Here is a 25,858-nt window from a genome sequence, read left to right on the forward strand (position 1 = left end):
TCCCACTCTGGGACCTGATAACTTCTCTAACCCCATGTGTTGTACTATATCCCTTCCCACTCTGATAACTTCTCTAACCCCATGTGTTGTACTATATCCCTTCCACTCTGGGACCTTCTGATAACTTCTCTAACCCATGTGTTGTACTATATCCCTTCCCACTCTGATAACTTCTCTAACACCATGTGTTGTACTATATCCCTTCCCACTCTGGGACCACTGATAACTTCTCTAACCCATGTGTTGTACTATATCCCTTCCCACTCTGGGACCTGATAACTTCTCTAACCCCATGTGTTGTACTATATCCCTTCCCACTCTGGGACCTCTGATAACTTCTCTAACCCCATGTGTTGTACTATATCCCTTCCCACTCTGGGACCTCTGATAACTTCTCTAACCCCATGTGTTGTACTATATCCCTTCCCACTCTGATAACTTCTCTAACACCATGTGTTGTACTATATCCCTTCCCACTCTGGGACCACTGATAACTTCTCTAACCCCATGTGTTGTACTATATCCCTTCCCACTCTGGGACCTGATAACTTCTCTAACCCCATGTGTTGTACTATATCCCTTCCCACTCTGGGACCTCTGATAACTTCTCTAACCCCATGTGTTGTACTATATCCCTTCCCACTCTGGGACCTCTGATAACTTCTCTAACACCATGTGTTGTACTATATCCCTTCCCACTCTAGGACCACTGATAACTTCTCTAACACCATGTTTTGTACTATATCCCTTCCCACTCTGGGACCTCTGATAACTTCTCTAACCCCATGTGTTGTACTATATCCCTTCCCACTCTGATAACTTCTCTAACCCCATGTGTTGTACTATATCCCTTCCCACTCTGGGACCTCTGATAACTTCTCTCAGCTGTTGATTATTTCATGCTCTTTCAATTGTTGAAACCATGTACATTTCATCCCATAGTGGGAGCAGTGGAAGACTTCTCCTTTGTGTGTGTTTTTTGATGCACTTTCATGTTCCATAAACTCTTAAAACTCTTTTCACAATGAGAACAGTGGAAAGGCTTCTCCACCGAGTGTGTTAGCTCATGTCTTTTCAGGTGCCCTGATAAGAAAAATCTCTTACCACACTGGGAACAGTGGAAAGGTTTCTCTTCAGCGTGTGTTAACTCATGTTGTTTTAGGGCATTTGATGAAAAAAACGTTTTTTCACACTGGGAGCAGTGATAAGGCTTATATACAGAGTGTGTTAGCTCATGATTTTGCAGGTTTCCTGACCGGGTGAATCTCTTTCCACACTGTGAGCAGTGGTAAGGCTTCTCTCCAGTGTGCGTTCTCTTATGTCCTTTTAGGTCCCCTAACTGGGAAAATCTCTTTCCACACTGGGAGCAGTGGAAAGGCTTCTCCCCTGTATGTGTTTTCTCATGTATTTTCAGGCTTGTTAACCAGCTGAAACTCTTTCCACACTGAGAGCAGTGGTGAGGCTTTTCTCCTGAGTGTATTCTCTCATGTCGTTTCAGGCTCCCTAACAGCGTAAAACTCTTTCCACACTGGGAGCAGTGATGAGGCTTATCTCCTGTGTGTGTTCTTTCATGTATTTTCAGGACCCTTAAGTGTGTAAAACTGTTTCCACACAGGGAGCAGTGGAAAGGCTTCTCTCCTGTGTGTATTCTATTATGCAATTTCAGGCTCCATGAGTGGGTAAAACTTTTTTCACACTGGGAGCATTGGTAAGGCTTCTCCCCTATGTGCATTCTCTTATGGTCTCTAAAGTGCCCTAACCACCAAAAACTCTTTCCACAGTGGCAGTAGTGGTGTTGTCTTGCTGGTTTGGATGTCTCTGGGTCTGGTTCCTCTGAAGGACTCTTCCCACTGTCAGAGTGAGAGTCTGGTCTCTCTCCTGTCAAAGACAAACAAAAAGAGTATTGGTTAACCTCTAACGAGCCTCAACCCCGGATCCGGGATCACCCCCCACCCCCCCCCCCCACACTGATTAGCATCGCTAGCATAGCGTCACAATTAAATAGTAGCATCTAAATATCATTAAATCACAAGTCCAAGACACCTAATGAAAGATACAGATCTTGTGAATAAAGCCACCATTTCAGATTTTTAAAATGTTTTACAGGGAAGACACAATATGTAAATCTATTAGCTAAACACGTTAGCAAAAGACACCATTTTTCTTTGTCCACCATTTTTTCTCAACACCAGTAGCTATCACCAATTCGGCTAAACTAAGATATTGATAGCCACTAACCAAGAAAAAACCTCATCAGATGACAGTCTGATAACATATTTATGGTATAGGATAGGTTTTGTTAGAAAAATGTGCATATTTCAGGTAGAAATCATAGTTTACAATTGCACCCACCGTCACAACTAGACTAGAATAAATACATAGAGCAACGTGTATTACCTAATTACTAATCATCAAACATTTCGTAAAAATACACAGCATACACTAATCGAAAGACACAGATCCTGTGAATACAGACAATATTTCAGATTTTCTAAGTGTCTTACAGCGAAAACACAATAAATCGTTATATTAGCATACCACATGTGCAAACATTACCAGAGCATTGATTCTAGCCAAAGAGAGCGATAACGTAATCATCGCCAAAATATATTAATTTTTTCACTAACCTTCTCAGAATTCTTCCGATGACACTCCTGTAACATCATATTACAACATACATATAGAGTTTGTTCGAAAATGTGCATATTTAGCCATAAAAAAACGTGGTTATACAATGAAAATAGTAGCAAAACAAGCCTGGAAATGTCGGTCGCCATCTTTGAGTGATCTAGTTTAATCAAAAGCTAATCATATACTTGACTAAAAAATACAGGGTTGACAGGAATCGAAAGACAAATTAGTTCTTAATGCAATCGCTGATTTACATTTTTTAAATTATCCTTACTTTTCAATACAGGTTGCGCCAAGCGAAGCTATACAAAACAAAATGGCGCCATAAGCGTTTAACATTTTTCGACAGAAACACGATTTATCATCATAAATTGTTCTTACTGTGAGCTGTTCTTCCATCACAATCTTGGGCAAAGAATCCTTTCTTGGGTCTAATCGTCTTTTGGTCGAAAGCTGTCCTCTTGCCATGTGGAAATGCCCACTAACGTTCGGCATGAACTGGAAACGTGCCCAGCGGTTCAAAGTGTCTCAGAAATAAATGCCTCAAAATCGCACTAAACGGATATAAATTGCTATAAAACGGTTTAAATTAACTACCTTATGATGTTAACACCTCTAACGAGTAAAAACATGACCGGAGAAATATTACTGGCTAAACTAAAACTTGGAAGGAGGCGAGTCCGATGTCCTTCGCGCGCAAGGCGCAGGCAGCAAAGGGAAGCTACTTCCGGTATTTGCTGTTTTATACAGTCCCTGATTGCGCAATCGACTCCATTCAAAGCGTCATCACGCACTGACACCCAGGGGAAGACGTAAGAAGTGTCTGTTTCTCCATAGCATTTACACGGACCTTTAAACTGACTCCAGATCAGTGGCCAAGATGTTTGAAATCTGACTCCCTATAATGAAAAGTGCTGTAGATTGAGTTCTGTTTCACTCAGAGACAAAATTCCAACGGCTATAGAAACTAGAGAGTGTTTTCTATCCAATAATAATAATAATATGCATATTGTACGAGCAAGAATTGAGTAGGAAGCCGTTTAATCTGTAGAGGAAATTATGCTAATGTGAAACAGCACCCCCTATAGTGGCAAGAAGTTAAACAGAGAGATCTGAATGAAAAAACTATTTATTTTACCAGGTAAGTTGACTGAGAACATATTCTCATTTACAGCAACGACCTCAGGAATAGGTAAAGGGGGAGGAGAGGGGATGAATGGACATTTTGCCAGGACACCATCATTAACATACCAACTTTTGCAATAAGTGCCATGGGACTGTCTTCCTAGGAGGTTTAATCCAGACTAGATCCCTCAATAAAAAGACAGTATCTAGTTAAACAGAGCTGAATTAAAACTCCACATGATAAAAACTGTTTTCCTGCAAGGTTTAATCTAGACTAGTTCCCTCAATAAAATAGCGTGTCAAAGTAGCTGTAGTGCTTTGTAGACTAATAAAAACACTATTGGACTTGTCAGTTCTACATTTAATAAACCTAATAGTGAACACCGTAAAACTTAGATCAACAGCCCAGGCTTTTATTTGCTTAAATCACTGAACACAACAGGCTCTTATTAGAGACAGGCTTCTATTAGAGACAGGCTTCTATTTGAGCCAGGCTTCTATTAGAGACAGGCTTCTATTAGAGACAGGCTTCTATTAGAGACAGGCTTCTATTAGAGACAGGCTTCTATTGGAGACAGGCTTCTATTAGAGACAGGCTTCTATTAGAGACAGGCTTCTATTGGAGGCAGGCTTCTATTAGAGACAGGCTTCTATTGGAGGCAGGCTTCTATTGGAGACAGGCTTCTATTGGAGACAGGCTTCTATTTGAGCCAGGCTCCTATTGGAGACAGGCTCTTATTAGAGACAGGCTCCTATTAGAGACAGGCTTCTATTGGAGACAGGCTTCTATTGGAGACAGGCTCTTATTAGAGACAGGCTTCTATTAGAGACAGGCTTCTATTAGAGACAGGCTTCTATTGGAGCCAGGCTTCTATTTGAGCCAGGCTTCTATTGGAGACAGGCTCTTATTAGAGACAGGCTTCTATTAGAGACAGGCTTCTATTGGAGACAGGCTCTTATTAGAGACAGGCTTCTATTGGAGACAGGCTTCTATTTGAGCCAGGCTTCTATTGGAGGCAGGCTTCTATTAGAGACAGGCTTCTATTGGAGACAGGCTTCTATTGGAGACAGGCTTCTATTGGAGACAGGCTTCTACTGGAGACAGGCTTCTATTGGAGACAGGCTTCTATTGGAGGCAGGCTTCTATTGGAGACAGGCTTCTATTGGAGGCAGGCTTCTATTGGAGGCAGGCTTCTATTGGAGGCAGGCTTCTATTGGAGGCAGGCTTCTATTGGAGACAGGCTTCTATTAGAGACAGGCTTCTATTAGAGACAGGCTTCTATTGGAGACAGGCTTCTATTGGAGACAGGCTTCTATTGGAGACAGGCTTCTATTGGAGACAGGCTTCTATTGGAGACAGGCTTCTATTGGAGACAGGCTTCTATTGGAGACAGGCTTCTATTAGAGACAGGCTTCTATTGGAGACAGGCTTCTATTGGAGGCAGGTCTCCATTTCCTTAATGCACACAACTTTTGCTAATTTGCATAGTTAGTTAATTGTTTAATTTCAGCATTTTAATGCATTTCTTCATTTTATTTATTTTGTCTCAGTATACTCTGACAGTGCATTTTCGGCAGTTCTTACTTTCCCCACAAGAGGGCGATCAACCGATTTCTCCCGATATTGAATGGTTTTGTGGTTGCCAGTAAGCTAGCAGTTCTCAGCTGTTAGCAGTCAATGGCTAGCCGTTTCTTACTGGCGATAAAAATGGTGGTCACTAGTTACCACAGCCACAAAGTCAGAAGGCCGGCCTACTCAACCAATCAGATGAGGAATGTGATGGCGCATATTCTGGTTCGTGAGAAACGCCTCATTCTCCTAAATGGCATACCTCGAGTTCAAGTTTGAGGACCAAATAACTAAATACATTCAGGAACAAGAAAATTCACAAACATTGAGAAAGGACAAACATTTTCGGCAAAAGCATAAAGTTGTCGACTCTCTTTTAGATACCTAGTAGCTAACTGTTGCTACTCTCATCTAAAATGAGCTAGCTGGCATAAGGGATTCCATTCCCAGAACAGACGAGTTCATCTATTTGGTAGCTAACTGTTGCTACTCTCATCTAAAAATGAGCTAGCTGGCATAAGGGATTCCATTCCCAGAACAGAGGAGTTAATCTATTTGGTAGCTAACTGTTGCTACTCTCATCTAAAATGAGCTAGCTAGCATAAGGGATTCCATTCCCAGAACAGAAGAGTTCATCTATTTGGTAGCTAACCGTTGCTACTCTCATCTAAAATGAGCTAGCTGGCATAAGGGATTCCATTCCCAGAACAGAGGAGTTAATCTATTTGATAGAGAAACGTTGCTAGTTTCCCTACAAGCACCTTAAACTTTTACAACATTTATTTGAATAATGTCGAATTACTAACTAACAATGTTTCTGAACGTTCCTCAACAAAATGGAAGAAATGGGACTTTAAAACAGGTGTCCCAACTCTGTGGTCTCTAAAGATCCCATGGCACTGATGAAGCCGGTCGTCTGATTGGTCGAGGCGGGGGAGGGGGGGGGGGGGGGTTATATTTGTCCTGTTTTCACTGCATGTGTATATCAAACTGTATTCCTATCAGTACAATACAGCCTGAAATCAAAACGGATTAAATAAAAAGAATTCAGACTCATTTCTAATTTACATAAGTATTCATACCCCTCGACTTAATCCACATTACAGCCTGAAAACGGATTAAATAGATCGTTTTATTCAGACCCATTTCCCATTGACATAAATATACACATCAATACTTGTCAGAATCCCCAGGTAGCGATTTCAGCGGTGATTCTTTCTGCACACCTCTAAGAGTTCAGCACACCTGGATTGTACAATATTTGAAAAATATATATATTTTTTTAATTCTTCAAGCTCTGTCAAGTTGGTTGTTCATTGCTAGACAGCCACTTTTCAAGTCTGGCCATAGATTTGAGACGATTTAAAATCAAACTGTAACTAGGCCACTCAGGAAATTCAATGTCGCCTTGGTTAGCAACTCCAGCGTAGATTTGGCTTTGTGCTTTAGCTTATTGTCCTGCTGAAAGGTGAATTAATCTCCCAGTGTCTGGTGGAAAGCAGACTGAACCAGGTTTTCCTCTAGGATTTTGCCTGTGCTTAGCTCCATTCTATTTATTTTTTTATCCTGAAAAACTCCCCAGTCCTTAATGACTGCAAGCATACCCATAACATGATGCAGCAGCCCCTATGCTTGAAAATATTGTAACGGTCGTTCTCTTCGGACGAAGAGGAGGAGTATGGATTGGACCAAAGCGCAGCGTGGAATGTGGACATAATGAAGTTTATTAAAGTAAAGACGAAAACACTTAAACAAACTACAAAATAACAAACGACGTAGACAGACCTGAACTAGAGAACTTACATAAACACGAAGAACGCATGAACAGGTACAGACTACACAAACGAACGAACAAACGAAACAGTCCCGTGTGGTGCACAGACACCAACACGGAAGACAACCACCCACAAACAAACAGTGTGAACAGCCTACCTTTATATGGTTCTCAATCAGAGGAAACGTCAAACACCTGTCCCTGATTGAGAACCATATAAGGCTAATTACCAATGACCTAAACATAGAAACACAAAACATAGAATGCCCACCCCAACTCACGACCTGACCAACTAAACACATACAAAAACAAGAGAAAACAGGTCAGGAACGTGACAAATATGAAGAGTGGTGCTAAGTAATGTGTGGATTTTCCCCAAACATAACACTTTGTATTCAGGACAAAAAGTGAATTGCTTTGCCACATTTTTTGCAGTAATTCTTTAGTGCCTTGTTGCAAACAGGATGGATTTTTTAGGAATATATATATTCTGTACAGACTTCCTTCTTTTCACTCTGTCAATTATGTTAGTATTGTGGAGTAACTACAATGTTGTTGATCCATCCTCAGTTTTCTATCACAGCCATTAAATTCTGTTTTAAAGTCACCATTGGCCTCATTGTGACATCACTGGGCGGTTTCCTTCATCTCCTGCTACTGAGTTAGGAAGGACGCCTGTATCTTTGGAGTGACTGGTTGTATTGATACACCGTCCAAAGTATAATTAATAACGTCACCATGCTCAAAGGGATCTTCAATGTGTTTACTTTTACCCATATGCCAATAGGTTCCCTTATTTGTGTGGCACTGGAAAACCTCCCTGGTCTCTGTGCTTGAAATTCACTGCTCGACTAAGGGACCTTACAAAATAGTCATTCAAAACTCATGTTAAACACTCTTACTGCACACAGAGTCCATGCAACTTATGTGACTTGTTAAGCAACATCTTTACTCCTGAACTTATTTAGACGTTGTCATAACAAAAGGGGTTGAATACTTATTGACTGAAGACAGCTCAGCTTTTCATTCATTTGTTAACATGTTGAAAAACATAATTCCACTTTGACATTATGGGGTATTGTTGGTAGGCCAGTGACAAAAAAAATGATACATTTTATCCATTTTAAATTCAGGCTGTGACACATCAAAATGTGGAAAAAGTCATGGGATGTGAATACTCTCCGAAGGCACTGTAATACTGTGTATAAAAGTACCATGTATGAATAATGTATGTCACAAAATCTGTAACAAAACAAAAAAGTTATTTCTGTCCTCTGAAGAGGGGGGTGGAGCCAATCAAATATATGTAAATAAAGAGTATGTAAGTTGAGTTAGGGTGGTGAGTTTCCCCTTTACACTGTAAAGAGGTCATACAATTATTATTATTATTAAATATTTTGTCATCTTCCATAGCTTGAAGACTATGCCTTTGTACAGAGACAGAAACTGGTACAAAATAGCCCCCCCCAAAAAAAAATTTGGACTGCAAGGCCATGTTAAGCCATGTTAAGTTAAATTAGTATGTAACAGGGCTGAGGTTCATCTTAAATCAGCCAAAACTATCTGACAATTTCAACAACAACAATTCAGTGAACATTGATGTTTAGCTGTTTTATAATAAAATAATACAAATCAAGTTGTGTCAATTTGTTGGTCTACGGGCCATTTTCAAAACAACGCAGTAACTATGAGTAAAGGGCCAACATCACGATCAGCTTGTAAACTGAGTTTGAATAAGACATCCGATTAACACGTAGCGTTTAAAAAACGGCTGGTTATACTACATCTAATAAACAACCAAATCATTAATGACTCAATAGACTAAATATAGGCATGTTTCTCATCTGCCCCGTGCAAACAGGTCATCACACGAGTCATCACACTCCCTCATCTGATTGGTGGAGTAGGCGGGCCTTCTGACTGTGGTAACTAGGGCTGACTCCCATCATGTTTCCAGAGTTATTCATTCATTATTTCAATGTAACAAATCAGACATTTAAACCTCGTAAACAAATCATGGTAATTGATGGTGACCTCATTAACAATTCATTTAGACCCCGCGTTTATTTGAAACAGGCGTTAGATTTGCTGAAATCTGTGCAGTTGCCCGGCTATTAATAAAAAGGGACAGATGGCTATTTGAGACTGCGTTTAATTGAAGTTTTATGGGTAGCCAAGTCAGTATAGGATACATGTATTAGACCTAATGGATAAATAGACTAGTCAGTATAGGATACATGTATTAGACCTAATGGATAAATAGACTAGTCAGTATAGGATACATGTATTAGACCTAATGGATAAATAGACTAGTCAGTATAGGATACATGTATTAGACCTAATGGATAAATAGACTAGTCAGTATAGGATACATATATTAGACCTAATGGGTAAATAGACTAGTCAGTATAGGATACATGTATTAGACCTAATGGATAAATATACTAGTCAGTATAGGATACATGTATTAGACCTAATGGATAAATAGACTAGTCAGTATAGGATACATATATTAGACCTAATGGATAAATAGACTAGTCAGTATAGGATACATGTATTAGACCTAATGGATAAATATACTAGTCAGTATAGGATACATGTATTAGACCTAATGGATAAATAGACTAGTCAGTATAGGATATATATATTAGACCTAATGGATAAATAGACTAGTCAGTATAGGATACATGTATTAGACCTAATGGATAAATAGACTAGTCAGTATAGGATACATGTATTAGACCTAATGGATAAATAGACTGGTCAGTATAGGATACATTTTACATTTTTGTTATTTGGTAGGCTACTAGATTAAACAATTGGTTGTTCCATATGAATTCAATCCCTTTTGGATTTGTTTGTCCATGGTAGAAGTGTTCAGAAACCTTCCACACATGTTTGTCCATGGTAGAAGTGTTCAGAAACCTTCCACACATGTTTGCCCATGGTAGAAGTGTTCAGAAACCTTCCACACATGTTTGCCCATGGTAGAAGTGTTCAGAAACCTTCCACACATGTTTGCCCATGGTAGAAGTGTTCAGAAACCTTCCACACATGTTTGTCCATGGTAGAAGTGTTCAGAAACCTTCCACACATGTTTGTCCATGGTAGAAGTGTTCAGAAACCTTCCACACACGTTTGTCCATGGTAGAAGTGTTCAGAAACCTTCCACACACGTTTGTCCATGGTAGAAGTGTTCAGAAACCTTCCACACACGTTTGCCCATGGTAGAAGTGTTCAGAAACCTTCCACACACGTTTGTCCATGGTAGAAGTGTTCAGAAACCTTCCACACACGTTTGCCCATGGTAGAAGTGTTCAGAAACCTTCCACACACATTTGTCCATGGTAGAAGTGTTAAGAAACCTTCCACACATGTTTGCCCATGGTAGAAGTGTTCAGAAACCTTCCACACATGTTTGCCCATGGTAGAAGTGTTCAGAAACCTTCCACACATGTTTGCCCATGGTAGAAGTGTTCAGAAACCTTCCACACATGTTTGTCCATGGTAGAAGTGTTCAGAAACCTTCCACACATGTTTGTCCATGGTAGAAGTGTTCAGAAACCTTCCACACATGTTTGCCCATGGTAGAAGTGTTCAGAAACCTTCCACACACGTTTGCCCATGGTAGAAGTGTTCAGAAACCTTCCACACACGTTTGCCCATGGTAGAAGTGTTCAGAAACCTTCCACACACGTTTGTCCATGGTAGAAGAGTTCAGAAACCTTCCACACACGTTTGCCCATGGTAGAAGTGTTAAGAAACCTTCCACACACATTTGTCCATGGTAGAAGTGTTCAGAAACCTTCCACACATGTTTGTCCATGGTAGAAGTGTTCAGAAACCTTCCACACACGTTTGTCCATGGTAGAAGTGTTCAGAAACCTTCCACACACGTTTGTCCATGGTAGAAGTGTTCAGAAACCTTCCACACACGTTTGCCCATGGTAGAAGTGTTCAGAAACCTTCCACACACGTTTGTCCATGGTAGAAGTGTTCAGAAACCTTCCACACACGTTTGCCCATGGTAGAAGTGTTCAGAAACCTTCCACACACATTTGTCCATGGTAGAAGTGTTAAGAAACCTTCCACACATGTTTGCCCATGGTAGAAGTGTTCAGAAACCTTCCACACATGTTTGCCCATGGTAGAAGTGTTCAGAAACCTTCCACACATGTTTGCCCATGGTAGAAGTGTTCAGAAACCTTCCACACATGTTTGTCCATGGTAGAAGTGTTCAGAAACCTTCCACACATGTTTGTCCATGGTAGAAGTGTTCAGAAACCTTCCACACATGTTTGCCCATGGTAGAAGTGTTCAGAAACCTTCCACACACGTTTGCCCATGGTAGAAGTGTTCAGAAACCTTCCACACACGTTTGCCCATGGTAGAAGTGTTCAGAAACCTTCCACACACGTTTGTCCATGGTAGAAGAGTTCAGAAACCTTCCACACACGTTTGCCCATGGTAGAAGTGTTAAGAAACCTTCCACACACATTTGTCCATGGTAGAAGTGTTCAGAAACCTTCCACACATGTTTGCCCATGGTAGAAGTGTTCAGAAACCTTCCACACATGTTTGCCCATGGTAGAAGTGTTCAGAAACCTTCCACACATGTTTGTCCATGGTAGAAGTGGTCAGAAACCTTCCACACATGTTTGTCCATGGTAGAAGTGTTCAGAAACCTTCCACACATGTTTGTCCATGGTAGAAGTGTTCAGAAACCTTCCACACATGTTTGCCCATGGTAGAAGTGTTCAGAAACCTTCCACACATGTTTGCCCATGGTAGAAGTGTTCAGAAACCTTCCACACATGTTTGTCCATGGTAGAAGAGTTCAAAAACCTTCCACACATGTTTGTCCATGGTAGAAGTGTTCAGAAACCTTCCACACATGTTTGTCCATGGTAGAAGTGTTCAGAAACCTTCCACACATGTTTGCCCATGGTAGAAGTGTTCAGAAACCTTCCACACATGTTTGCCCATGGTAGAAGTGTTCAGAAACCTTCCACACATGTTTTCCCATGGTGGAAGTGTTCAGAATCCATCCACACATGTTTTCCCATGGTAGAAGTGTTCAGAAACCTTCCACACATGTTTGTCCATGGTAGAAGAGTTCAGAAACCTTCCACACATGTTTGCCCATGGTAGAAGTGTTCAGAAACCTTCCACACATGTTTGCCCATGGTAGAAGTGTTCAGAAACCTTCCACACATGTTTGCCCATGGTAGAAGTGTTCAGAAACCTTCCACACATGTTTGTCCATGGTAGAAGTGTTCAGAAACCTTCCACACATGTTTGTCCATGGTAGAAGAGCTCAGAAACCTTCCACACATGTTTGTCCATGGTAGAAGAGTTCAGAAACCTTCCACACATGTTTGTCCATGGTAGAAGAGTTCAGAAACCTTCCACACATGTTTGTCCATGGTAGAAGTGTTCAGAAACCTTCCACACATGTTTGCCCATGGTAGAGGAGCTCAGAAACCTTCCACACGTTTGCCCATGGTAGAAGAGTTCAGAAACCTTCCACACGTGTTTGTCCATGGTAGAAGTGTTCAGAAACCTTCCACACACGTTTGTCCATGGTAGAAGTGTTCAGAATGTGACTTTTGGACCTGAATGCCAAAACATCCTCAGGAGATAGAGGTACTCAAAGTTGACCCATTTTGCATACCCGACCCCACCTTATTGTGAGACATCCATGTCTTCATCACAGATACAAGGTTGAGTTTGACATCATGTGCAAACATGTAGGGTTTCGTTCAAATCAAAAGGGGGTGCAGTCAGAAAGTGATTGAAATCATATGGAACGACCCGATTCCTACAGTACAGAACAAGTGTAGAACTTCAGTAGAATGCCTCTTATAAACCACACTGTGGTTCAACAACTGCAGAGAGTTTGTGCCGTTTTTAAGATACTCACTGGTGATAATCAGATCTTCAGTCACCTCCTCCTCTTTCACTCTCAAAACGTCTTCCTCTTCTGAGATATCCTGCTCTTCCTCTCCAAAAGGTTCATCTTCCTGTTTCACTGTAATATCATCCTCTTCTTCTTTCAATGTGATAGCCTCCTCTTCCTCCTTTTCCATTCTGAAAGCTTCTTCCTCCTCTTCTTTCACTGTGGCAGCCTCCTTCTCCTCTCCAAATACGGCACCCTCTTCTTCATCCTCCTCCTTCACTGTAATAACTTCCTCGACACTGTTCACCGACATACCCTCTTTCTCCGTCCAGCAGACCTCCTCTTCTTTAACAAGGGGGGAGTAACTTAGTGAGCTCATTGTTGGGAATGTTAGTTAACTAGCTAGGTCAATATACCAACGAAGATACCTATAGTAGCTAGCTGGTTTGACGAAAGAGCACAGCACTATGGAGACACCAACGGTTCTTTACTCACCGAAGTAAAATGAATCCATTAACTTAATATATAAATTGTTACAAGCCGTTTGTTCATTTCTGGAAAGCGTGTTGGTGAAAAGTTAACTAGCTAGCTTCAGCCACTGGTGCTATCGAAACGGACGTAGCCATCTAACGTTATCTATAACGTTAGCATCAGACAATCAACGTCGTACCTAACTGGATGTGAAATAAAACCGATTAGCGGTACTAAGGTGTAAATATACGTGTATTTAAAACACATTGCCTAACATCCACAGGACGTGTCTGGATACTTTAAACTTTTTTTTTAGCAAGCTGCTACTGATGAGTCGCTTCTTCTTCTTTATGATTTGGTTGGCGGATTACATTCAACTTTTGGCTGCATACACCGCCACCTACTGTACTGGAGTGTGAGGCCAGTCACAGCCTACCTACATTTACTTCCGGTAATACGGGAACAAGGAAAATTACCATGGCAACTTAACCCTCTTCAAAACCCCACCACCCCATTCCACTATTTAACCCTGTCTAATCCTACTCCAGACCACTACCACCCCATTCCACTATTTAACCCTGTCTAATCCTACTCCAGACCACTACCACCCCATTCCACTATTTAACCCTGTCTAATCCTACTCCAGAACACTACCACCCCATTCCACTATTTAACCCTGTCTAATCCTACTCCAGACCAGAACACTACCACCCCATTCCACTATTTAACCCTGTCTAATCCTACTCCAGACCACTACCACCCCATTCCACTATTTAACCCTGTCTAATCCTACTCCAGACCAGAACACTACCACCCCATTACACTATTTAACCCTGTCTAATCTTACTCCAGACCAGAACACTACCACCCCATTCCACTATTTAACCCTGTCTAATCCTACTCCAGACCACTACCACCCCATTCCACTATTTAACCCTGTCTAATCCTACTCCAGACCAGAACACTACCACCCCATTCCACTATTTAACCCTGTCTAATCCTACTCCAGACCACTACCACCCCATTCCACTATTTAACCCTGTCTAATCCTACTCCAGAACACTACCACCCCATTCCACTATTTAACCCTGTCTAATCCTACTCCAGAACACTACCACCCCATTCCACTATTTAACCCTGTCTAATCCTACTCCAGAACACTACCACCCCATTCCACTATTTAACCCTGTCTAATTCTACTCCAGACCAGACCACTACCACCCCATTCCACTATTTAACCCTGTCTAATCCTACTCCAGAACACTACCACCCCATTCCACTATTTAACCCTGTCTAATCCTACTCCAGAACACTACCACCCCATTCCACTATTTAACCCTGTCTAATCCTACTCCAGACCACTACCACCCCATTCCACTATTTAACCCTGTCTAATCCTACTCCAGAACACTACCACCCCATTCCACTATTTAACCCTGTCTAATCCTACTCCAGACCAGAACACTACCACCCCATTCCACTATTTAACCCTGTCTAATCCTACTCCAGACCACTACCACCCCATTCCACTATTTAACCCTGTCTAATCCTACTCCAGACCAGAACACTACCACCCCATTCCACTATTTAACCCTGTCTAATCCTACTCCAGACCACTACCACCCCATTCCACTATTTAACCCTGTCTAATCCTACTCCAGACCACTACCACCCCATTCCACTATTTAACCCTGTCTAATCCTACTCCAGACCAGTGGTCTGACAGGACCGAACACTACCACTCAACACCCACTGCAACTGTTATGCAGTAAATCCTCGCAATCCAAAGTACTTCTCAGCCGCTTCCACCACAACTTCTATATTCTGTGACTTCCAATCCATTTCTGCAGTACAATTGACAACCGTGGCTATAAGTGCTAAACCCCCACCTTACTGAAGCACATATTCTTCCCATCATTCTGTGCTCTACTCACAGGAAATCCACTCAGGATCCCTCACCCTGCTGTACCCACCTTCCTCTTCCTCTTTCTTCGCTGCTTTGGCGTACGACACTCTGCAATACTCTAGCGCTGGCAACCTCACCTTGCCTTTCTCTCACCAGACTCCTCCGATCTCCAGCCCCATGGGCACCCCCCAAAGTAACACATACAACTTTTATCCACTGATAGTAAACATTCCTTTCGTCTCATGCCCTCCTGCAGTACACTTCTCACATCTAGGAATCTCCCTCCTCCATTTTGGAGGACATATATTTCCATTGTTAGATCGGTCACTCGAATATCTTGTCAATGTAATAGACACTCTTTGTTATTGTCCAATGGTTTTTATACTGTATGGCACACAGCAGCATCCCCGACCGAAAATACACACACACACACAAATAATAAATTGGTTTAACCTATTTAAAAATAAGCAAATATGCAGTCCAAACACGTCAAAAAATGTATTCAATTTTAACTAATAATTCCATTAATTTTAAAGAGTGATGGCGAAGGCAGACATGGTGTTTACCCAATAAATCCATTCATTTTAAAGAGTGAGGCAGACATGCAGTGATACATTACTAAACATTTGGTCCAGTGTATCTGCAACATGTCAAGGCTCCCGAGCGGCACAGCGGTCTAAGGCACTGCATCTCGGTGCAAGAGGCGTCACTACAGTCCCTGGTTTGAATCCAGGCTGTATCACATCCGGCCGTGATTGGGAGTCCCATAGGGCGGCGCAGCGTCGTCCGGGTTTTACCGGGGTAGGCAGTCATTGTAAATAAGAATTTGTTCTTAACTGACTGGCCTCGTTAAATAAAAAAATATGACCTTCCTTCAGTAATAAATAATAATGATATACAATTGAACTCTCTGTGTGAAAGTGGGACAGAACACACACAAATGACTAAGCAATTTATTTCCCCAAAAAAACTTTATTGAAAAACAGTTTTTACAGCACAATTCCCTTTAGAAAAGACCCGCTGAAATGGTTCTTCTCTCCTGATCGTGGAGAGCTAGAGGGTTGTGTTAGCTCCCCAAGTTAATGCCTAGGCTTTAGCTCAGTGGGCTAACAGCACAGCCCTGCGGCAGGCTTGCATGTATACAGGGTTCGAATCCACGGTTCTCAGGCACATGTGTAAGGCATCAAGTGATGGAGCAGACTCTCTGGTTTAGGATACCCAAACAGCCTGTCAGTGATGGAGCAGACTCTCTGGTTTAGGATACCCAAACAGCCTGTCAGTGATGGAGCAGACTCTCTGGTTTAGGATACCCAAACAGCCTGTCAGTGATGGAGCAGACTCTCTGGTTTAGGATACCCAAACAGCTTGTCAGTGATGGAGCAGACTCTCTGGTTTAGGATACCCAAACAGCCTGTCAGTGATGGAGCAGACTCTCTGGTTTAGGATACCCAAACAGCCTGTCAGTGATGGAGCAGACTCTCTGGTTTAGGATACCCAAACAGCCTGTCAGTGATGGAGCAGACTCTCTGGTTTAGGATACCCAAACAGCTCAAAGTCTGGCTCATACAAACTGTACAGCTTCCTCCTCAACTCGGCCGGAACCTCAGCGAACCAATCCCGTTCCCAGCTGGTTGCCGTGCGGTTCCGGTTGCTCGGCGGGAACTTTATCTGGTCTTCCAGGCCCAGGATCCGGAGCAGCTGATCCGAGTCGTCCTCCAGGTTTTCCAGCGTGCCGATGAAATCATAGTGGATCTGACAGGGGTGACAGAGCCGGTACACCTGGGGAGGAGGAGAAGTTAACTTGAGTACAGTTGGGTTGAGAGTACACACACACACACACACACACACACACACACACACACACACACACACACACACACACACATACACACACACACACACACACGTACACACACACACACACACGTACACACACACACACACACGTACACACATACACACACACACACGCACGTACACACACACACACGTACACATACACACACGTACACACACACACACGCATACACGCACATACGCACACACGCACGCACGCACACACGCACGCACACGCACGCGCACACGCGCACGCGCACACGCACACACACACACACACACACACACACCTGACGCCAGTGTTCGTTGAATGGCTGCTCCTGCTCCGTCTGGGGGTCGAGGAGATACCGGACGAACTCAGAGAACGACGGCTGGATCCCCGCTTTGAACGCCTCCGCCGCTGACTCCGGAACCCTGGAGGTCCCGTTTCCATAACGACGTAGCATGACGGAGCCAAACTGGCGGTAGAAGTCTTCGTTGGGCTGTTGGAACTTGTTCCGGAAGGCGGAGATGAGTCGGACGAAGGGGTCGCGGACAAACAGGAACTTGGTGTAACTCTGGAGTTTCACCCTCATCAGGTGACGGGAGAGACGGCCATACCTACGCCAGAACTATAGGAGGAGGAGGAGGAGGAGGGAGGAGGAGAGGAGGGGGAGGGAAGATGAGAGGATAGGGAGGGAGGGAGGTGATGAGGATGGATAGAGTGAAGAGAAGGGATAAAGAAGTTGGATGACGCGTCACTCTTCTTCACACACAGTATACAGACAGTATACAGAAAGTATACACAAGGTATACACACAGTATACACACAGTATACAGACAGTATACAGACAGTATACACACCGTTTATAGACAGTATACAGAAAGTATACAGACAGTATACACACAGTATACAGACAGTATACAGACAGTATACACACAGTTTATAGACAGTATACACACAGTTTATAGACAGTATACAGAAAGTATACACACAGTATACAGAAAGTATACACACAGTATACACACAGTATACACACAGTATATACACAGTTTATAGACAGTATACAGAAAGTATACACACAGTATACACACAGTATACAGAAAGTATACACACAGTTTATACACAGTTTACAGACAGTATACAGACAGTATACACAGTATACAGACAGTATACACACAGTATACACACAGTATACAGACAGTATACACACAGTATACAGACAGTATACACACAGTATACAGACAGTATACACACAGTATACACACAGTTTATAGACAGTATACAGAAAGTATACACACAGTATACACACAGTATACACACAGTATACAGACAGTTTACACACAGTATACACACAGTATACAGACAGTATACACACAGTTTATAGACAGTATACAGAAAGTATACACACAGTATACACACAGTATACAGACAGTATACACACAGTTTATAGACAGTATACAGAAAGTATACACACAGTATACACACAGTATACACACAGTTTATACACAGTTTACAGACAGTATACACACAGTATACAGACAGTTTATACACAGTATACACACAGTATACAGACAGTTTATACAGAGTATACGCACAGTATACACACAGTATACACACAGTATACAGACAGTTTATACACAGTATACAGACAGTATACACACAGTATACACACAGTATACACACAGTACACACACAGTATACACACAGTATACACACAGTATACACACAATATACAGAGTATACAGACAGTATACAGAAAGTATACACACAGTATACAGACAGTATACACACAGTATACACACAGTATACAGAGAGTATACACACAATATACAGAGTATACAGACAGTATACAGAAAGTATACACACAGTATACAGACAGTATACACACAGTATACAGAGAGTATACACATAGTATACACACAGTATACAGACAGTATACACACAGTATACACACAGTATACAGACAGTATACACACAGTATGCAGACAGTATACACACAGTATACACACAGTATACAGACAGTATACACACAGTATACACACAGTATACAGACAGTATACACACAGTATGCAGACAGTATACACACAGTATACACACAGTATACAGACCTTGGAGAAGGTGAGGTGCAATGAGGAGTTGTGTATGAGGTCAGGGGGCAGGGCCTGGGGATCGCGGTAAGGTTGTCCATCCGGAGCCAGCAGACCCTCAGAGAGAACCACCATTACACGCTTCCAGTTGGTACATGCTACCTAGAGAAAGGAGGAGAGGTGGAGGAGAGGAGGTGGAGGAGAGGAGGGGGAAGAGAGGAGGTGGAGGAGGTGGGGGAGAGGAGGAGAGGAGGGAGGAGGTAGAGGAGGTGGGGGAGAGGAGGTGGAGGAGGTGGAGGAGAGGAGGGGGAAGAAAGGAGAGGAGGGAGGAGGTGGAGGAGAGGAGGGGGAAGAAAGGAGAGGAGGGAGGAGGTGGAGGAGAGGAGGGAGGAGGTGGAGGAGAGGAGGGAGGAGGTGGAGGAGAGGAGGTGGGGGAGAGGGAAGAAAGGAGAGGAGGGAGGAGAGGAGGTGGAGGAGGTGTTTGGAAGAGATTAGGGAGAAGAAAGGAGAGGAGGGAGGAGAGGAGGTGGAGGAGAGGAGGTGGAGGAGGTGGAGGAGAGGAGGTGGAGGGGAGGAGGTGGAGGGGAGAGGTGGAGAGGAGGAGGTGGAGGAGAGGAGGTGGAGGAGAGGAGGTGGAAGAAAGGAGAGGAGGGAGGAGAGGAGGTGGAGGAGAGGAGGGAGGAGGTGGAGGGGAGGAGGGAGGAGGTGGAGGAGAGGAGGTGGGGGAGAGGGAAGAAAGGAGAGGAGGGAGGAGAGGAGGTGGAGGAGGTGTTTGGAAGAGATTAGGGAGAAGAAAGGAGAGGAGGGAGGTGGAGGAGGTGGAGGAGAGGAGGGGGAAGAAAGGAGAGGAGGGAGGAGGTGGAGGAGAGGAGGGGGAAGAAAGGAGAGGAGGGAGGAGGTGGAGGGGGAGGTGGAGGAGAGGAGGGAGGAGGTGGAGGAGAGGAGGTGGGGGAGAGGGAAGAAAGGAGAGGAGGGAGGAGAGGAGGTGGAGGAGGTGTTTGGAAGAGATTAGGGAGAAGAAAGGAGAGGAGGGAGGAGAGGAGGTGGAGGAGAGGAGGTGGAGGAGGTGTTTGGAAGAGATTAGGGAGAAGAAAGGAGAGGAGGGAGGAGAGGAGGTGGAGGAGAGGAGGTGGAGGAGGTGGAGGAGAGGAGGTGGAGGGGAGGAGGTGGAGGGGAGAGGTGGAGAGGAGGAGGTGGAGGAGAGGAGGTGGAGGAGAGGAGGGGGAAGAAAGGAGAGGAGGGAGGAGAGGAGGTGGAGGATCAAATATTTTTTTATATCAACAGTTGTCACAAAGTGCTTTACAGATAGCCAGCCTAACACAATGCAGATGCAGAAGCACAGTGTCTAGGAAAAACCCCCTAGAAGGCAGGAACCTAGAGACCTAGAGAGGAACCAGGCTCTGAGGGGAGGACAGTCCTCTTCCCCTCCCTACCTTGGGAACGTAGCAGTAGATGATCTCATGTCTGTCATCTACTATCAGGTGGTTTAACTCCCGGTTGGGAATCTGGTCAAACGTCCGGAATTTTCCTGGGAATTCTAATGTTCCGTTCCCAGAACACATATCACCGATCCTCCTTCTCCTCTCCTCTTGTCTCCTCCCCTCCTCCTCTCTTTTCTCCTCCGCCTGCCTCACTCTCTCCTCTTCTCGCTTCCCTTCCTCTCCTCTCCACCTCTCCTCCAGCTCTGAGGAGTCTGTTACTTGGGGGAGGGGGTGTTCCTCCCCTGGGGGTTTTGGGGTCGCCCTCCTCCCCTCTCCAGGCCGGTCAGGCTCTGTGGTTCTGGGGGGTTTGTGGGTCGCTTGCTCCTCTGTGTCCCTGGGTGGGGGTTTGGTGGGTGTGGAGGAGCTGGGTGAGGTGGGGTGAGGGTCATGGGGGTAAAGGTCATGAGGGTCGTGGGGGTAGAGATTGAGCGCTCCTACGTCGTCCCAATAGAGGATGATGAGCAGGACCATTAACACAGACCCCAGCAGGAACGCCAGACGGAAGCATCGGGACGTTCCCATGGTTACCACAGCAGAGGGGGCGGAGTTATCTCAGCTCCATGGCCCGACGGTCACTAAGGGAAACACTTCCTGGTTGCCGACGACAACACCTGAGAGACAACAGGTGAAAAGAATCCAGGAGTCACACCAACACACACAAACTGTGTCTAAACACGTGGTAGAGTTAGTGGTTAGTGATCTGATCAAACACATGGTAGAGTTAGTGGTTAGTGATCTGATCAAACACCTGGTAGAGTTAGTGGTTAGTGATCTGATCAAACACCTGGTAGAGTTAGTGGTTAGTGACCTGATCAAACACCTGGTAGAGTTAGTGGTTAGTGATCTGATCAAACACATGGTAGAGTTAGTGGTTAGTGACCTGATCAAACACCTGGTAGAGTTAGTGGTTAGTGATCTGATCAAACACATGGTAGAGTTAGTGGTTAGTGACCTGATCAAACACATGGTAGAGTTAGTGGTTAGTGACCTGATCAAACACATGGTAGAGTTAGTGGTTAGTGACCTGATCAAACACATGGTAGAGTTAGTGGTTAGTGATCTGATCAAACACATGGTAGAGTTAGTGGTTAGTGACCTGATCAAACACATGGTAGAGTTAGTGGTTAGTGATCTGATCAAACACATGGTAGAGTTAGTGGTTAGTGACCTGATCAAACACATGGTAGAGTTAGTGGTTAGTGATCTGATCAAACACATGGTAGAGTTAGTGGTTAGTGACCTGATCAAACACCTGGTAGAGTTAGTGGTTAGTGATCTGATCAAACACATGGTAGAGTTAGTGGTTAGTGACCTGATCAAACACCTGGTAGAGTTAGTGGTTAGTGATCTGATCAAACACATGGTAGAGTTAGTGGTTAGTGATCTGATCAAACATGTGGTAGAGTTAGTGGTTAGTGACCTGATCAAACACATGGTAGAGTTAGTGGTTAGTGACCTGATCAAACACCTGGTAGAGTTAGTGGTTAGTGATCTGATCAAACACCTGGTAGAGTTAGTGGTTAGTGATCTGATCAAACACCTGGTAGAGTTAGTGGTTAGTGATCTGATCAAACACATGGTAGAGTTAGTGGTTAGTGATCTGATCAAACACCTGGTAGAGTTAGTGGTTAGTGACCTGATCAAACACGTGGTAGAGTTAGTGGTTAGTGATCTGATCAAACACATGGTAGAGTTAGTGGTTAGTGATCTGATCAAACACATGGTAGAGTTAGTGGTTAGTGATCTGATCAAACATGTGGTAGAGTTAGTGGTTAGTGATCTGATCAAACACGTGGTAGAGTTAGTGGTTAGTGATCTGATCAAACACAGTGGTAGAGTTAGTGGTTAGTGACCTGATCAAACACATGGTAGAGTTAGTGGTTAGTGACCTGATCAAACACATGGTAGAGTTAGTGGTTAGTGACCTGATCAAACACATGGTAGAATTAGTGGTTAGTGATCTGATCAAACACATGGTAGAGTTAATGGTTAGTGACCTGATCAAACACATGGTAGAGTTAGTGGTTAGTGATCTGATCAAACACATGGTAGAGTTAGTGGTTAGTGACCTGATCAAACACCTGGTAGAGTTAGTGGTTAGTGACCTGATCAAACACATGGTAGAGTTAGTGGTTAGTGACCTGATCAAACACATGGTAGAGTTAGTGGTTAGTGATCTGATCAAACACATGGTAGAGTTAGTGGTTAGTGACCTGATCAAACATGTGGTAGAGTTAGTGGTTAGTGACCTGATCAAACACCTGGTAGAGTTAGTGGTGAGTGATCTGATCAAACACCTGGTAGAGTTAGTGGTTAGTGATCTGATCAAACACCTGGTAGAGTTAGTGGTTAGTGATCTGATCAAACACGTGGTAGAGTTAGTGGTTAGTGATCTGATCAAACACATGGTAGAGTTAGTGGTTAGTGATCTGATCAAACATGTGGTAGAGTTAGTGGTTAGTGATCTGATCAAACACGTGGTAGAGTTAGTGGTTAGTGATCTGATCAAACACATGGTAGAGTTAGTGGTTAGTGACCTGATCAAACACATGGTAGAGTTAGTGGTTAGTGACCTGATCAAACACATGGTAGAGTTAGTGGTTAGTGACCTGATCAAACACATGGTAGAGTTAGTGGTTAGTGATCTGATCAAACACATGGTAGAGTTAGTGGTTAGTGACCTGATCAAACACCTGGTAGAGTTAGTGGTTAGTGACCTGATCAAACACATGGTAGAGTTAGTGGTTAGTGACCTGATCAAACACATGGTAGAGTTAGTGGTTAGTGACCTGATCAAACACATGGTAGAGTTAGTGGTTAGTGACCTGATCAAACACATGGTAGAGTTAGTGGTTAGTGACCTGATCAAACACGTGGTAGAGTTAGTGGTTAGTGATCTGATCAAACACATGGTAGAGTTAGTGGTTAGTGATCTGATCAAACACATGGTAGAGTTAGTGGTTAGTGATCTGATCAAACACCTGGTAGAGTTAGTGGTTAGTGATCTGATCAAACACCTGGTAGAGTTAGTGGTTAGTGATCTGATCAAACACCTGGTAGAGTTAGTGGTTAGTGATCTGATCAAACACATGGTAGAGTTAGTGGTTAGTGACCTGATCAAACACATGGTAGAGTTAGTGGTTAGTGACCTGATCAAACACATGGTAGAGTTAGTGGTTAGTGACCTGATCAAACACATGGTAGAGTTAGTGGTTAGTGATCTGATCAAACACATGGTAGAGTTAATGGTTAGTGACCTGATCAAACACATGGTAGAGTTAGTGGTTAGTGATCTGATCAAACACATGGTAGAGTTAGTGGTTAGTGACCTGATCAAACACCTGGTAGAGTTAGTGGTTAGTGACCTGATCAAACACATGGTAGAGTTAGTGGTTAGTGACCTGATCAAACACATGGTAGAGTTAGTGGTTAGTGATCTGATCAAACACATGGTAGAGTTAGTGGTTAGTGATCTGATCAAACATGTGGTAGAGTTAGTGGTTAGTGACCTGATCAAACATATGGTAGAGTTAGTGGTTAGTGATCTGATCAAACACCTGGTAGAGTTAGTGGTTAGTGATCTGATCAAACACGTGGTAGAGTTAGTGGTTAGTGATCTGATCAAACACCTGGTAGAGTTAGTGGTTAGTGATCTGATCAAACATGTGGTAGAGTTAGTGGTTAGTGATCTGATCAAACACGTGGTAGAGTTAGTGGTTAGTGACCTGATCAGGAAAAACTCCTAGCCCATGTATAAATATATACCTGTACATATTAATTCGTAATCCAATTCAAAACTTGCCTTGAGGCTACAGGTATATGATGCCGCCGTCAGACGCGCTGCCAAAGCAACCACAAAACAAGGACTCCAAAACTTATTTGCCAGGCTCCACGTTTTCAAACACAGGTAATTTCATAGGCTACAGAGTCCATCCATGATCAAAGCAAAACTGCTGGGATTTAAATGATACAATATAGCAGCCGAGCAGATTTCTTAGTTCAAAAACGGTATGGTATCACCATACCTGAGGCCTACCTGAAGTCTACCTGAGGCCTACCTGAGGCCTACCTGAAGTCTACCTGAGGCCTACCTGAAGTCTACCTGAGGCCTACCTGAAGTCTAGCTGAAGTCTACCTGAAGTCTACCTGAGGCCTACCTGAAGTCTACCTGAGGTCTACCTGAAGTCTACCTGAGGCCTACCTGAAGTCTACCTGAGGCCTACCTGAAGTCTACCTGAGGCCTACCTGAAGTCTACCTGAGGCCTACCTGAAGTCTACCTGAAGCCTACCTGAGGCTTACCTGAAGTCTACCTGAGGCCTACCTGAGGTCTACCTGAGGCCTACCTGAAGCCTACCTGAGGCCTACCTGAAGCCTACCTGAAGTCTACCTGAAGCCTACCTGAAATATACCTGAGGCCAAACTGGGGCCAACCTGAGGCCAAACGGAGAACAACCTGAGGCCATACCTGAAGTCTCAAACCTACAGGAGGGTAGCTCTCCAGGAACAGGGTTGGGCAGCCCTGCTCAAACCTACAGGAGGGTAGCTCTCCAGGAACAGGGTTGGGCAGCCCTGCTCAAACCTACAGGAGGGTAGCTCTCCAGGAACAGGGTTGGGCAGCCCTGCTCAAACCTACAGGAGGGTAGCTCTCCAGGAACAGGGTTGGGCAGCCCTGCTTAAACCTACAGGAGGGCAGCTCTCCAGGACACACAGGAAGAGAGAAGGCCAGAGAGGCAGCCCTACTAGGGGTGATTAATGTGGATATCAGAAATGGTCCGTGGGAACAGCAGTGGATAGGATCAGGGTGTTAAACTCACAGGCTGCTGTGAAGACACCTGAACTCAACCAACCCTCTCTGACCTCTTTCTCTCTCTGTCTCTCTCTGTCTCTCTCTCTCTCTCTGTCTCTCTCTGTCTCTCTCTCTGTCTCTCTCTCTGTCTCTCTCTCTGTCTCTCTCTCTGTCTCTCTCTCCTTCTGTCTGTCTGTCTCTCGGTCTCTCTGTCTCTCTCTCTGTCTCTCTGTCTCTCTCTCTGTCTCTCTCTGTCTGTCTGTTTCTCTCGGTCTCTCTGTCTCTCTCTCTCTCTGTCTCTCTCGCTC

General features: G+C 43.7%; 2 protein-coding genes across 7 annotated transcripts in view; both read right to left on the reverse strand.

The window, feature by feature from the left end:
• Positions 1–241: 241 nt before the first annotated feature.
• LOC120035392 (zinc finger protein 180-like) lies at positions 242–13,811 on the reverse strand. Of its 4 annotated transcripts, XM_038982162.1 has the most exons (3): positions 13,495–13,811; positions 13,024–13,344; positions 242–1,878 (listed from the first exon to the last, which is right to left on the reverse strand). In XM_038982162.1, the coding sequence occupies exons 1-3, from the start codon at positions 13,511–13,513 to the stop codon at positions 932–934; spliced, it is 1,287 nt and encodes a 428-aa protein (XP_038838090.1). In that variant the 5' UTR covers positions 13,514–13,811; the 3' UTR covers positions 242–931. The 4 variants fall into 4 exon arrangements, with proteins under 4 accessions (XP_038838090.1, XP_038838089.1, XP_038838091.1 ...); XM_038982161.1 differs by having other exon boundaries at positions 13,024–13,811; XM_038982163.1 differs by lacking the exon at positions 242–1,878 and adding an exon at positions 4,318–4,984 and having other exon boundaries at positions 13,024–13,811.
• Positions 13,812–16,328: 2,517 nt separating this feature from the next.
• The window catches only part of chst12a (carbohydrate (chondroitin 4) sulfotransferase 12a), a 21,123-nt gene continuing 11,593 nt past the window's right edge, over positions 16,329–25,858 (reverse strand). Inside the window, exons 2-6 of one of the 3 annotated variants that reach the window (XM_038982154.1) lie at positions 20,716–21,374; positions 19,304–19,444; positions 17,503–17,823; positions 16,926–17,155; positions 16,329–16,833 (exon numbers count right to left, since the gene is read on the reverse strand). In XM_038982154.1, coding sequence (XP_038838082.1) covers positions 16,791–16,833; positions 16,926–17,155; positions 17,503–17,823; positions 19,304–19,444; positions 20,716–21,285 — 1,305 coding nt within the window. In that variant the 5' untranslated portion in view covers positions 21,286–21,374 and the 3' untranslated portion in view covers positions 16,329–16,790. Of the gene's footprint in view, positions 17,156–17,502; positions 17,824–19,303; positions 19,445–20,715; positions 21,375–25,858 lie in introns of all 3 variants that reach the window. The other 2 variants (XM_038982153.1, XM_038982152.1) reach the window with 2 other exon arrangements.

This window comes from Salvelinus namaycush, unplaced genomic scaffold (assembly GCF_016432855.1).
Source record: "Salvelinus namaycush isolate Seneca unplaced genomic scaffold, SaNama_1.0 Scaffold105, whole genome shotgun sequence".
NCBI classification, from domain to species: domain Eukaryota; kingdom Metazoa; phylum Chordata; class Actinopteri; order Salmoniformes; family Salmonidae; genus Salvelinus; species Salvelinus namaycush.

Bases quoted from the DNA above. Each gene is read 5' to 3' on its own strand.
- LOC120035392 (XM_038982161.1), bottom strand. From the start codon at position 13,378: ATGAGCTCACTAAGTTACTCCCCCCTTGTTAAAGAAGAGGAGGTCTGC. The intron at 1,879-13,023 runs GTGAGTATCTTA...TGTCTTTGACAG, and splicing joins TGAAGATCTGATTATCACCA to GAGAGAGACCAGACTCTCAC.